The sequence below is a fragment of the Toxotes jaculatrix genome, chromosome 6 (genome assembly GCF_017976425.1).
Source record: "Toxotes jaculatrix isolate fToxJac2 chromosome 6, fToxJac2.pri, whole genome shotgun sequence".
Lineage (NCBI taxonomy): Eukaryota > Metazoa > Chordata > Actinopteri > Toxotidae > Toxotes > Toxotes jaculatrix.
Window position 1 is genome coordinate 9,665,668 of NC_054399.1, and position 14,493 is coordinate 9,680,160.

The 14,493-nt window shown below is 40.7% G+C and overlaps 1 protein-coding gene across 1 annotated transcript in view; it reads right to left on the reverse strand.

The window, feature by feature from the left end:
• The window catches only part of agbl4 (AGBL carboxypeptidase 4), a 242,999-nt gene that overhangs the window by 213,779 nt on the left and 14,727 nt on the right, over positions 1-14,493 (reverse strand). Inside the window, exon 3 of the mRNA XM_041040554.1 lies at positions 6,717-6,841. Coding sequence (XP_040896488.1) covers positions 6,717-6,841 — 125 coding nt within the window. The remainder of the gene's footprint in view (positions 1-6,716; positions 6,842-14,493) is intronic.

The window sequence follows — 14,493 nt, forward strand, 5'->3', positions numbered from 1 at the left end:
TTGGACCAACATTACTTATCGTAAAAAAAAAAAAATATTTACACGCATAAGCTCTGGTGCACCATGCCTGAAAACACCAAAAGTTTGCTAACATTTATTTTGAGCACCTGAATGATCTTTGCACTCTGTGCCTTGATTCACAAAATTAGCGCTTAGAGTCAACTTTGGCAGCATCTCACTCTGCCATACTGCCAGGCTCCAAATGGATGCCCCACTGATGACTGTCCTGATGGGCACACACACCAACCAATCTACAGATGTTCCCATGCCAGCCAAACATGTCACAAACTACAAGCTGTTTCATGACTTATCACACATAAACAAAAGCAGAGTCTAAAACTTTCATATGCTACCTCAATTTTAGATGTTTTTAGTTTTGTATTTTGTCAGAAAGCACTGTAAGAGATTATTGTGAAAAATCAAGGGAAAACGGTTGCATTCATATTGTATTTTTATTTTTAACCCTACTAGTCCCTGGAAACTGTGAGCTTAGAGTGTTGTATGAGTCTCTGCTGCTTGAATAAAGAAAATCCAAATGTGTAATAAAAAGTGTGTCTGGTTTATTTCAAAATATACCCTTAAGCTCTGCGCCTCCTTTTTAAAGTGAATCAAGCTAAAAATAAGGCAATGAATTTTGATAAGGAACCTTGCGTCAGCAGAGATAACCCAGGGAAAACTCATTTTGCTATCAGGGACACGATTTGAAAATTCATTCTGTGCTGTTGTCATATCCTTTGTCCATGTCATTATGAAGTGATCTGGGGAGCATCAGCCTTGACAATAAGGAAGGATGCCTCAGTTCGCCTTAACAGAACAAGGTCACTTACGATACCCTACGCTCCCTGACACAACCTTCTGATGTCTTGTATGTCTTTCAAAACCACACAAGTCTTTCCACAACTTCCTTCTTGGGTTTGAAACCAGGATCCTAAACTTTCTGGGCTGATGTGGCATGTTTGAAGTGAAATAATCCCTTTGGCAGAGTCACACAGAAGCCAATGTCTCTTCTTTGGAGACTGTAGAGAGGGGAAGCTTAAAAAATTAACTTCCAAAGAAGAGGAAGACCACAAGCACCGGATACATGCCTATCTACCTTGTGCCATATGCTGCAGAGGCAGAAGGGAAAGAAAAGGCAATGAAAAGGACTAAAAATGACATGGCCAGCCTATGTGTGGAGTCTTTTAGACAGACAGGGCAAGAAGACAAGCAGACCTGTTGACAAGCATGTAAGTGAGTTTGTGTGTGTGTGTGTGTGTGTGTGTGTGTGAGTTTTAGAGTGTGAATCTTTGTCAATGTGCATGAGCCCTTGCCTGTGTGTGTTTTTGACAGCATGGGTAGGCCTGATAAAAATGCCTATGGATGAGTAGGAGTCTAATCCTAGAGCTGCGTATCCAGCAGGCCATCCCATAAGCAGACCAAATGTGGTGCCACGAATAACCACCACCAACAAGCTGTCTGCAGCGCATGGTCATGGCCACACCACGCAAGGAATGATTTGCCCATGTTCATCCAGTGTTGCTCGTTAACAGACCTTCCTGTCCTCCTCTCCCTCTGTCAGTGCTGACGGACATCACAACACAGACCTGATGGTAGGGAGGTACAAGGAAGACAGAAGAAAGGGAGGATGAGAAAGTGGTGGAATAGACAAAGAGCAGTGGAGTGTCACTATGCAATTCTGCAAACGTGAGAAGACCAGGAGGAGCAGGGGTGAAGTATGTGTTGATCCACATGGACAAGGCCAAGGCAGGCCTTCTACATTAAAAACATTATCCAGAGCTGATGAAGCAGCAAGGTCAGATAAGAACCTCTAATATACAGGCTGGCATTGATGTTACACACAACAACGAGCAGTTTACTTCCTAGAACTGCCTCCAACGTACTCTATTTAGGATGGGAGGAAAATGTATTGCTCACATGAACAATTAATTTCTCATAAATACACTGCTCCTCCTCCTCCTATATCATCTCTTCCTGCTTCTGTTTCTCCTGTATGTTAAAAAAAAATCCAGTGTGCATCACATCTTACGTGTTGCACTCTTCTCTCCCTATCTCCCTGTCTCTCACTCATTCTCCTTTGCTAAATTCATTTTCCTCTGCTTTAGAACAAGACAGAATATTAATAGTGTATCTTTCAAACTGATAAGAAAATTACACATTTAGAAAATGACACATTTTAGAGGAAGTCTGAAGGCCTTTTAAACCCAATTAGGCATTATGACATGTGATATCTGACTCATATAATAGTGTACACATTTATAGAACTGGTTGTAGCCCATAACACATTGCTTTTCAAATTCTGTGAAAAACAGTTGCTGCATAAAAAGTAGGGCTGGTCGATTTACGTCACCAAGACATGATCCATAATGGTCCTGTGATAGTTTTAACATCCTGTTTAATATTTAACTTAATGTGACATCCAACCCATCCATCCACGACAAACTGCATAACACCACTGATGATGAATTTAAATAGGTGAGCATTGTCTGAAAGAGTAAAGTGATGATGGCTCTTTAGGGATTCTAGTTAACACATGGCCTATTCTGCCTCAGTTCGTCCTCTTTCCTGATTATGGAGAGTAACTGCCCTGCACTGTGCTTTCCCTGGACAAGTGAGGCTTACAAATCACCCCTGCAGCAGTTGGAGGAGTTGAAGGCGCTCGGCACAAGGTTTTACTGCCTGTCTTCTATGAATGGCTCCCTGAAGGCTCCTACGATAATAGCTCACAGCCGTGCCCTTCACGGAGCCTGACATCAAGCACACCCCTACAGCAGAATGGAATGGCATATCAACTTACCCAATGGGGTATCATATCAACTCATCCACTGGTTTCTGGTCATAACATAGGCAGAAGATGAAATGAAATAGTGACAGTTGGAACTTACATGTCAAGCTGAAACTCAGTTTGGACACAGAACTTTTCTAAAGGTCCCATGATACCGAGTTCTTGTAATATTGATGAAAGTACATGAGAAAGAGTGTCCTGGCACTCAGCTCTAAAATACATGGTGTAGCACAAAAAGTGGGTTAGTAAATGAATGCTGACTAAGTGAACAATGACCAAACTTTAACATGCTTGTAGAGTACAGGTTTGATTAACCCCATCTATGTAGGATGACCAAGACAAGTGGACAAAGTAACATATTTGTTTCCAAAAGGCAATATTAGCAGCAACAATGATGAAAGAGTGCATCCACAAATACAACTGAAGCTGACTGTAGATATAGCTCCATATATCAGACCTCTGTAAAGAAACATCTACTCATTTTCATCTCTGCTGTTACAGTATTGTTCCTCTCCTCCTTTCTCTTCATCCCTGTTTCTTGTTTCATCTTGTCTTCAGTGAAAAATACTGATGAAAATTATGTCAACAGTACGAATCGTTGGTATTCTGGATGTATTCAGACATTAGCTTCACAGTCAATCCAAGCATTTGTGACCAAGAAGATCTAAACCAGAGTCCTGCACCGGTCCTATTTTGCAAACCAGCACCCATCTCACACCCACAAAGCTCAGTATTGTAACTGACCCACTCAAACCTTGCCCTTAACATTAATTAAGCACAGAGGTTAGACAGTCTACTCAGTTTAAAACTCATCCAGACTGTATTCAGGCAGGGCTTGCATGGTAGTTAATCTGAGTTTATCTGCTGTTTTGCATGATGTACTGTCCCATTCAGAGGAGCAAAAATCTCAGGCAATCAGCTCCCACTTGCTGTTGAGGTAATGGAAAGTGACAAACATAACCAATTTTGAAGTAATCATCTGTCCACATAATCAAAGTGACTGCCCAACCTACTGTCAGTCTGCAGTGTAAATGAATTCAGGTTTAAAAGGTTGTGTCGTAGGTAACCACAATTAAAAAAAAAAAAATCATGACAGCTAGTACATCCACATAAAATTACAGTTTTTTTTAACCTCACATGTATTTCACCTGCTGCCTACCTGCATTTAGTTCATTTTTACCTGTGTCCATACTTAATATAAACACTTACCTTACCTGGGTTACACGTCAGGTACCCGGCGTAGGATTCTGCTCTAGACTCACACTCCGTCAAATCAGTCAATGACACTGTTTGTATTTGATCACTCTGTGAGGCTATACTGAAGTACATGTGTTCTGGCTAAATGTTTGTTTCATGTATTGTGCCACCCGATCTTTGCCTCCCTGTGGCCCAATCAAAATTTAGAGCAACGACTGAGCACACATATTTTTTTGCAGGATACTTTCCAAAAGGAAATAAGCAAAACCAAGCAAAACCTCAAATGTGTCACATGGTCCCAGTCTTTGCAAACAACGTAACCAGAATCGGTCTGGGCTTTTGAGGTAAGTGAGTGGTTCGAAAAAACACACACAAAAAAGAAAAGGACATACAAAAAAGAGACATTCATCCATCCAGCCATCCATCATAACCAGTGCTACGGTGAAGCCAATTTCCACAAAGCTGCTAAGCTGATTGAGGCAGACCAAATCTGTTTCACCAGCTTACATTCCTTCAAAATGGCCATCTCACTTCCAATATCACGGGCTTTTACTGTTCCCCATTCCCCTGGCTCAGGCTGAGAGTTAGCAAGGCTTAGCTGGATGAAACACTCCAACAGCCCAGTTCTCCCCTGGAACCCACTGATATCTCTATAGCGCAGCCTTTCCCACATAGCTACACTTAGCTGGTTTATTTACTCATGCTATTATTCTTTATTTAATTTCTCTGTTTACTTTTTTTGTTTCATATCAAAACAATATTACAACCATTAAGGTGTAAACTAAAGATTTATGTGAATTCTGATGATTCTAGACACAATCTAATCACAGTGTCTGTATACACACACACACCTTGGCAAAATGCACAGGCAGCACTTAACCACACCACCTTCTACTGGAGTAGATTAAATTCACACAGGGCCTCTTTGAAGAAGGAAATTGGACAGATAAGAAACAGATTTCTATGAAAGAAGCTTGTGAGGGGCCCTATAGAGAGAGCGAGGAAGTGTGCAATGGAAATTGTTGTTCACCTGTTTCTGTCACCTGTAGGTTTGCTCTTGCATGTGTCACTGTACATAGTGTGTTCATATACCTGGTGTCTATCATTTGTTGGTCATTTACAGTGTCGTATTCCCCTCCCCAGTCACTTTCTCTCTGTCTCTCTCTCACACTTTCTCTGTCATTTTGCCACAACAGCAAATATCCTGTTGGCCCAGGCTGCAGGCTGCTGGTGTTGGTCTATCTGGCCCAGGGATCGATCCGGCTCCAAGCCGAGGCCTCCCATTCATCTCAGAGCCATAAAATGTGATTAGTGCTGACTACAGCACTGCAGGGAGATGGGCTGATAGGCCTGATAGCCTCAGATAGGCTGGGCTGGACACTCTACAGGAAGACAGCAGCAACAGCATGCTGTGGATTCATCCTCGTCTTTCTCAGCCCTTTTTTCTCTATGGATTTGTTTGCTTTTTTCTCACTCCCATCCTCGTCGATCTCTTCCTCCCTCCCTCTTTTTTTACATTTGGCTGTTTTCAGGCTGTCTCTCTCTATACTTTATCTCTCATCTCTATCTGTTTCATATAGCATGACAAGCTTGTATGCACACAAATTACACAGGAGCAGTCAAACTTAGACGCCAGTGTTTTCAGTTTTAACTTCTTCTCATCCAGCAAAGTTATATTTAAATGGTAGAACAAGCCTCCATCCCACTGAAGCCACATTCACTGTACCCACACACAGTGTATCTCTGTGGCATGTGACCACCTCTGTCAACCAATCACAGAGCTCAGAGCTCTGCTAGTGGAAGAATCAAGCTAGGCAGCTGTGATAAGATGTGAGGTAGGAAATAGAAGACTGCCTCAGTTCTGAGGGGAAACAACTTCGGTGGTGTTATAGGCACAATGTTAACATACGATCCAACCTACAATCCATAATATAGCACTTAATTCAGGGTACAAAAACAGCCAAAAAATGTTTTTGAAACATCACTTTGCTTATAAATAATTTGGCACGAGATTGGATCAGAAAAGGTAAGGCTAATTAAAAATAATCATCTCCGTTTTTTTCAGTGGGTGCCAGCGTCTACGGACATAATGAAACTGTATCACACCTAAAGATAACATTTAACATCCTCTGTTCACCATAGTCTAGTTGAGATCCTGTAGCATAGTAGATCCAGTGCATAAAACTTATGTCATATTTACCTGAATAAACTGCTCCATGAACATTAATATTCAGCAGGAAACACAGGATCTGGTGTCATCTTAAAATGAAAAACTGGAAATGGTCCTGCTTATTATACTTTTATTCTAAGGAAAGTAGCAAGAATTGCTGCCCTCACAGAAACTTGTGATTTTTCTGTCAGTCAGTACTGACTAACTACCTAATATCTATAATGTTATCAAATTTGATCCAACAGCATATTGTCTTCAAGTATGTAAGACCATCTGCATACATGTATATTTTTTTAGATATCTGTATAACATTAGTGTAAGGATTGTTTGACTGATAAAGCAATGTATTCTTCAGGTTTGTATTTATATAAACACACAAATAAATATAATAAATATAATAAATTAAATAATGTATATTGTTTATAATATTGATAAGACATCTACATTAGGTAGTAGCAGATAAGGGCTTTAGAGTATGTTCATTTTGTCAGTACCAATATAAGAAAAATTGATCGTTTCCATCTGACTGCACAATGGTAGCACTATACTAGACCACAGCATGCTGACCTGTGTCTCACGAACGTTCTCCACTGTGAAGTTGAACCACACTCTGAAGCGGGGGTTGCAGGTGTCAGGTCGGATGAAGAGGTCAAACTCAAATTCACTGATGTAGTCAACACGGCCAAGGTTCCCTGCAGAGGCGGTGAGACAGCTTACATTAGCATTAAGCAGAACTGTGCAGTCCGCAACACAGAATCAAGGTGGATCATTATCAGTATTCCTAAAGGTTCTCAGTCAATGGACTCAAAACATTACAACCAGACATGCAATCAAAAGACAAAAGAATGTGATAACACAACATGGCCTTACTTCATACTGAGGATCTGCTTTCAAAGGCAGATGTGTTAAATCAATATGTCACAGTCAAGTGTCTACTAATGGTGCATCACTGTCATAGTGATTTCCTTCCCGTTTTATCTGTGTATGTAGCTCACATTTTTCTACACTGGGAAGTCTCTCAAGCCAAAAAAAACATGCCCACAGAGAGCAGTAAGTATGAAGAGCAGAAAGACCAACAGACAGGGTTCTTCCAGCCATCCATAACTGACACACAATATACTATCCACAGCAAAAAGATCCAGATGATCAGTGGAAGTATAATTAATCCAATGGGAACTATTTCCCCGCTTCCAATTCTCAAAGCTGTCTACAAGATGACTGGGTAGTAGATGATTACATGACAAGCATTCTAAATATAGGCTTTGGCTGTATCTTCTGATTTATATGTGGACACGCATGTAGTGGAGATTCCTGTGGTGCATTCACAAATTAACGACTGTCAGAATCAAAGCAAAGAGATGGGGGGGAAAGTGAGATAAGAGAGTGTTCGCCTTCGTGCTTGAGCTGCAGGGAAAAATGACGCATTGACAGCTTCGCCCAGTACAAAGTCATTTCAAAAGATGAACCACAGTGCGGTATAAGACTAGCAGCTGCACAAGAGTTAAATTCACTGGCAAACGGGGCACACCACAAGGCTCAAAGTCCCTCACAACTGCATCAGGGTACTGTTGACCACCTGGTGGCAGGTAGTGCCTCCATAGCAGCAGCATGAACACACAGACACTCACACAGGCACAGCTGATTATAGACAGATGGGCTAACTACCACACTGTCAAAGTAGATCCCTCTCCTCCTGCCATTGGACAGAGCTAATCCACTAGTCAGCTTGTAACAAACACACATTCACACACACACACACACACACACACACACACACACACACACACACACACACACACACACACACACACACACACACACTTTGCACTGCTCCACTGAAGCTATCCACAGAAGAGCAATCATTAGTTTATATAGGACTGCAAAAAAAACTACTGTTTGCTCTGAAATATAAACATCAGTTTTATTTGGATTCAAATTTCATATTTAAAAGTTTTATATTTAAAGTGTGTTCCATTTACAACACCGCATGCCACTGCAATGCACAAGCAGCGAGAGAGAAATTGCAAGAGGTTACTGTGTAACAATAAACCCATGACAGATCCGTATTTACATTTGAAGCCCATCCACTAACAGCTTCCACAGCTAGCACTAATGGTGAGTGGCGTCTCATTCCAGCACACTGGTGCCTGGAAAAAAAAAATCCCTCTCCGCACACTGCTACTCTGACTGATTAGGGAGTTGCTGGGCAATGCTGAAGTGTATAACTGTTGCACTTCATCTATTCATTCATCTAGACTGCTGATTTTACATTCAAGAGGCCTACACAACATAAGAAAGTAAGTTTAAACAAACAGTGACAGAAAGGTAGGGGTGTTGTCTGGGGGTAGGGAGGGAGAAGTAAGAGGTGTACATGTTGATAAATGTCCTTTACCAGGTATACATTACATGTGCCGGGGAAGAGTTAAGTATGACTGTCTTTCTGTCAGTGCATGTGTGCACGTGCCTGCATGTCAGTGGGACACAACACCTGAGAGTGGTCTAGATCTGCTTTATATGAAAACTGCCTTGAGATCATTTCTGTTGTGATTTGATGCTATACAAACAAAAATGACTTGAACATAAAAATAATTTTACAATAAAAGTGTGAAATCAACTACATGACCTATTTAGCTATCTATTCTAACGTGTGCGCTGGCACATTGCAATAAACACATCACAGGAAAACCACTCTACAGCTCTACATGTGAAGAACCTACAACAAAATTATAGATGGATCTTTTAAATAATAATGTGTACAGAAAAAAACTATATGATTTCCAAAAAAAATATTTTATTTGACATACTTCTCACATTCTGTCATTCATTTAAACATGACAACAGTGAGGCACAATATCTTGGACTTGTCATGATCTGACAAAGACAATGAAGATAAATGATAATACTGAATTATCATCCAGCCCTTGTTTGCTTTTCACAGTGTTTGGCTAGCTAAGAAGCAGGCAGGCATGTATGGACTAGCTTTTTGGCTGGTTGGCAATGCAATCCGGAGCCATTGAAAACAGATAAAGCCAAGAGCAGGCAGAGGGTTGAACCAGACCCAGCTGCAGCAAGCAAGCACTGACAAAGAGAGGAGATAGACAGCGTAGCAGCACCTGTTCCAGACAGATGTGTCATCGAATCGATCATCTCTCATACCAACATCGCAGCTATTCACAGAGCTGACACTGCCAAATACAGCCTATCAGACCAAGTTGATAATGGCCTACAAAGGTCATCCTGCCTATCAGAGTCTTAATGACACTATTCAATAATGGAAGCACAACTACTCTCTGTGGGCACTTGTTATTTATTTTGGGTGGGGGGTGAAGAAATGCTTTTAAACCATTATCAGAAATCAATATATTGATTTGTGAATCTCCACTGTGAAAATCACCCTCGCATCATTATAAAACTTCACTACATAGTTAATTGGGAATAAACATAATTGGTGCTAATCAATAATCAATAACCCACTGCACTCCACTATTGTCTAAGCTTAAAAACTATCATTCATTTTCTTTTCAATGCACTAAATCACAAATCAGAGGTTCTGCTTTTATTTCTTCTGATGGACAGATTTTTCAAGACATAAGAATAATTACAAAAAAAGAAATAAAATACGCCAAAGCTGCTGGCTATTTTTTTTTTTTAAAGAATGACCTGGTTATAAATAAAGTCAATATACAGTGTTTGTCTTTGTCAACTCACAGCAATTCATCCTCAACAGAACTCTTCAAGGAAAATGTCACAAAGACCACTCCAGCCACAGTCACTGCCTTCCTGTAGTCACACTCACTGAGACAGTGAATACTGACACAACCATCAGCACAAAAATCATCAGTACAGAAACCCTCACCTTGTGCACAAGGTGTGTGTATATTCTGGTTCGCAATGAACTATGTTGTTATATTACATGCATTAGAGGGAGAGAAAATAAATTATTTTTAATAAATTATTTTGGGTTTTGATGCAAGTGGTTTCTGTGGTACTTCCTCTTTAACTGAGAGAAAATAAACACAGACAACTCCATGCTCATGGAGCTGGTTACCACACACAGATCTGTGAGCAGGTGTGGTAAGCTCTCTTACACTCTCCTCGCAGGAAGAAGACAGGATTCAAAACAAGCTTCTGATTGGTACGCAAAATTACTCCTTTAAGGTCTGTTATTTTCGATTCAAACACACCTGTGTATTAGCATGCCAACAATAGTGATTACTCTTTGATTTTTCATTTAAAACTCCTACTTCACACACCTATACAACAAGCTGTATATCACTGCTGAATAATATGCATATAATCATGGTAACAATGTCTGGCCAAACTTCTGTAGAGGGCACATAGATAGAGACCAAACTATTATCTATCTGCTCCTGCTTGTGAATACTATAGCATCGGCGGAAATAGACAGCAGCCATGGGCGGCTGGGTTATTGAGCCTGATGCTAGAGGGCCTGACGTGAGAGATGGCTGCAGCCTCAAGGTTAGAATTGCATGTTCAGCCCGTGGAGCTGCAGGGATATGACACGCCATTGATCCCCGTTTTAATTTTATGGTGGCTAGCTCCAGATTCAAACGCTTTGGTAGGCTGGTAGCTTGACCCTTTTAATCAATCCTGTATCATTTAGTATTTAACTTACATAAACGGCAAACTGATTTTTCTGAAGTGTCTTCTGAAAGCATTAAAGATAACTAGATAAAGCAAATATAAGTTATGTTGAGTGTGTATGATGTTGAAAAGCAATTCACACCACACCACATTTGGCAAAAATGATCTTAGGTTCTTTATGGAACAGACAGACTGTATTAGTGTAAGTGAAGCTAATGAACTACAGACTCAGAGAAGATGAGAAAGAGGGAAAAAAGACACAATTTCTTATCCTTGAGATCTCTTGCATAATTCCTCTTGAGTATCAACTCTCTCCATATTCTTCTTCAGTGGTGTCTTGGAAGGTTATGTTGAATATCAATCTTTGTCCTTGAGGGAAAACTAGTGCAGCATTTAGACATTAACAAATTGGTTTTCAGCGAACAGCTTAGCCCTGCTGGTGCAGCCCAACAAAACACAATTGCTGGTTCTGAACAAGATTTTACACATGACAGCCTCTCCTTGAGGAAAACCCTGAACAAAACTCTCTGTCTCTCTCTATCTTTGTCTTTTTCAGATTCTTTCCATCTGTCTCCCTTTCTCTTCCTCTTTCACAGAGCCATGAAACCAAATAGGAAAAAATAGCAAAAGAAAAGTGGAAATCACATAACACTATATGTTGCTGAAAACAAGAGTGTCAGTAAAATGGATATGAAACCTGCATCATTACACAGGGCCATGGGCAAGCAAAAGGGGGTGCAAACATAAGGTGGCCAAGTGGACAGTCATTCATACATAGTCTCCCAGTGTGTGTGTGTGTGTTTATATACTGTATGTGTGTGTGTAGGAGAGAGAGAAAGAGAGAGCTGGAGAGGGAGCAGAAGAACCTGGCTAATGTAATCCCATTACAGAGGTACAAGAGGGAGCAGTCACAGTGCTCAGCCCACACAAAGGGCCGGCCTGCAGCCTGTAGCTTTCCGCTGGATGGATAGTTTCTGCCATGCAGATGGATCATCGTACAGCAGCAGCAGGCCTGCCTGCCTCAGGCCTGAGGTGGAACTCACTCACGCAGCCAGCCATTAGAATGCTAATAGCCAGTTGTTTCAAAATGAAACAGACTGTGTGGTTACAGTGCTTCCAACATGGCAGATGTGTGGGCTGTCATCTCCTAAATCTTGCATATTTTCCCATACTAGTTTGATCACATAAATTCTCCATAACATCTATAACATTAAATATATTTGGCGTAAGAGTTTATGTTTCTTACAGCAATTAGTGTTGCTGTACCAAAATTAACAACTCCTACTGTAGGTACCAGCAGCGTAGTCAATGCTGACCGAAAAAATCTCTGGGTACAATTCTTTACACAAGAAAATACTTTAAAGATTACCCACCTCAGTCCAACTGCCCCTGTCCACACATACACACGCACCCACACCAGGTAACACATTGGATAACACGTTAAACTTCTTTTGGTGGGCATAGGCAAGGCCACAACTGTGTTTAAACACTAGACTGGAGATTAAAAGAGTGCTGTACTGCTGAGGGAGACCAGTCAGGCACCTTTTTAAAGTTATTTTTTGCTGTGTTCCATTTCATTATTGGAAAACACATCAGTTTTCCCCCCGGCTTCTCTGCGGTGTGAGGAGGATTCCTGGACACAGAAGAGGGGGACTGATAAAGATAGAATTGATTCCAGCCAGCAGCGGCGGCAGCCATAGTGAAGGGGTCTCAGTTTAGACCTGCAGCTAAATGTCTGGTTTTCTCTGTCTCTCTGTCTCCCAGTCTCTCTCTCTCTCCCTCTTGTCTAAAGGCAAGTTGTCACCGAGGCAACATCAATCTCCTGCCTCATGACTTCTTAAAGCCTGCCTTCTCCCCTGATGCCTTATCACTTCATCTGCAGGCAAGATTAAAGAGGTCACCTCCAAGTTTCCACAATCTAACTACCTAACAGGTGTACTAAACTGCAGTCTATCTTTTAAAATTGTTCAAAGGACGGGATAAGATTTTTGCCTATTTTCAAGGAATTGTTCAAACGTTTGGAAAACACCCTCATTTGCTTTCTTAACAAAAGTTAGATGAGAAGAATTAGGACATTCTCATATCTGTATGGTAATTATAAAGCCAGCAGCCACTTAGCTTAGCTTAGCATAGCATAGCATAAATACTTGAAACAGCAGGAAAAACCTAACCTGGTTCTGTTAAAAGGCAACAAAACCCACAACACAATACATCTAAATCTCACTAATTAACACATTATATCTTATTAAGTTGTATAAAAACAATGTCAAGGTTTTACAGGAAGTTATTTCTTGGCAGGGTGCATTGACTTCCTGGAGTCTCCACTAAAATTGATGACAACATACCTTTAATATATTGATAACATATCATATGCCAGTTGAAAGAGTTATGGGTTGTTTGTAGTCATTTCTCCTATCCAATACTAGGTGTGAGCGCAAACTTCATAGCACAATTATGTTCAAAAGTTCAACTGAAGCTAATATGAGGCTTCACCTGTCTTAGCCAAATCATATTGGTTTATTGACTTGTTTTGTCTCACCAACAAACCCACATGCTAGGAAGTATCCCTAAGCCATGGCTCAGTATAGAAAAAGTTCATGTAAATGCAATGTGGGAAATTTGTACTAAATACATCACGACATAGGGTGATGCTAAGGTTGGGTAATATAAACCATGTAAACATGCAGACTAATGTAAATCTGACATAAAACAGATGGGTGATGTATATAAATAAAAAAAAATCTGTACCTACAAACACAAAAAATACCATGAGCTAAGTTAATCACTTGAAGAATCAGCATCTAATAAAGCATGCAACATGCAAACACTTAATACTCCCACCAGTCCAACCCATCCCCTGGAATGAGCAGTGACATTCTCAAGGAAAACCTCAGCAATGAACAGTGAGATTGTTATGTCACTAAGTTTTGAATCTTTTAAATGTCTGCCTTGCACTTTACTAAGAACAAGTTCCGTTTAACAACCCCAGCCCTGACTGGACATCCTACCGCCCACAATATTGTCTGATTATAAAGCAGCATTTTCATTTAAATGTAATATTTAAAAGTCTTGTCTGATGTCTTAGACAGACACGCACACACAATAGGTGATTGTGTGTTTGTAAACATTATGTGAAAACTGTTGTGAAAATAATCTTAATATACAACAAAATCAGGATAAGAGCAGACAATAAGAGGGGACAATAAGAGAAAAATCATATTGTTATGAGTCCATCTATGCTCCAGTGAGCTCCTCGTTTCAATATAGATGAAGAAAGCTGGGCCCGAGGACAGCAGTGAGATATGCAGGCAGCCTGCACATATCTGATGATGTACAGGCCTGCCTGCACATTCTAAAGAGAACACATTTTCGAGCTAGCCTTTTATAATTGTATTTTTTCCTTCCAAAAGGCCCTAGAGCTAGACTGGTATGCTCCATCTGAAGCGGTTGGTGTAGTAATGGGTCATAGTGATGCATTCATACTGAGACTGGCTTAATTGTATTATCAATCTCATCCAGACAGTGCTTTAGCCCCACAGCTCTGGACATGCTAGTGTCAGACACTCGGCATTAGTATTGGGGAGTGAACCATGAGGAATTGCAATCTTCACTTTCATCTGTTTCTCAAGCCTTAAAATGGCGGGTTAGATGGTTAGATGATCAGAGTTTGGTCACTGCGATCCCTCGGTTCTCACCCCTCTCTCTGCCACTTTCTTTCTGTCTACCTACCAACCTGTCT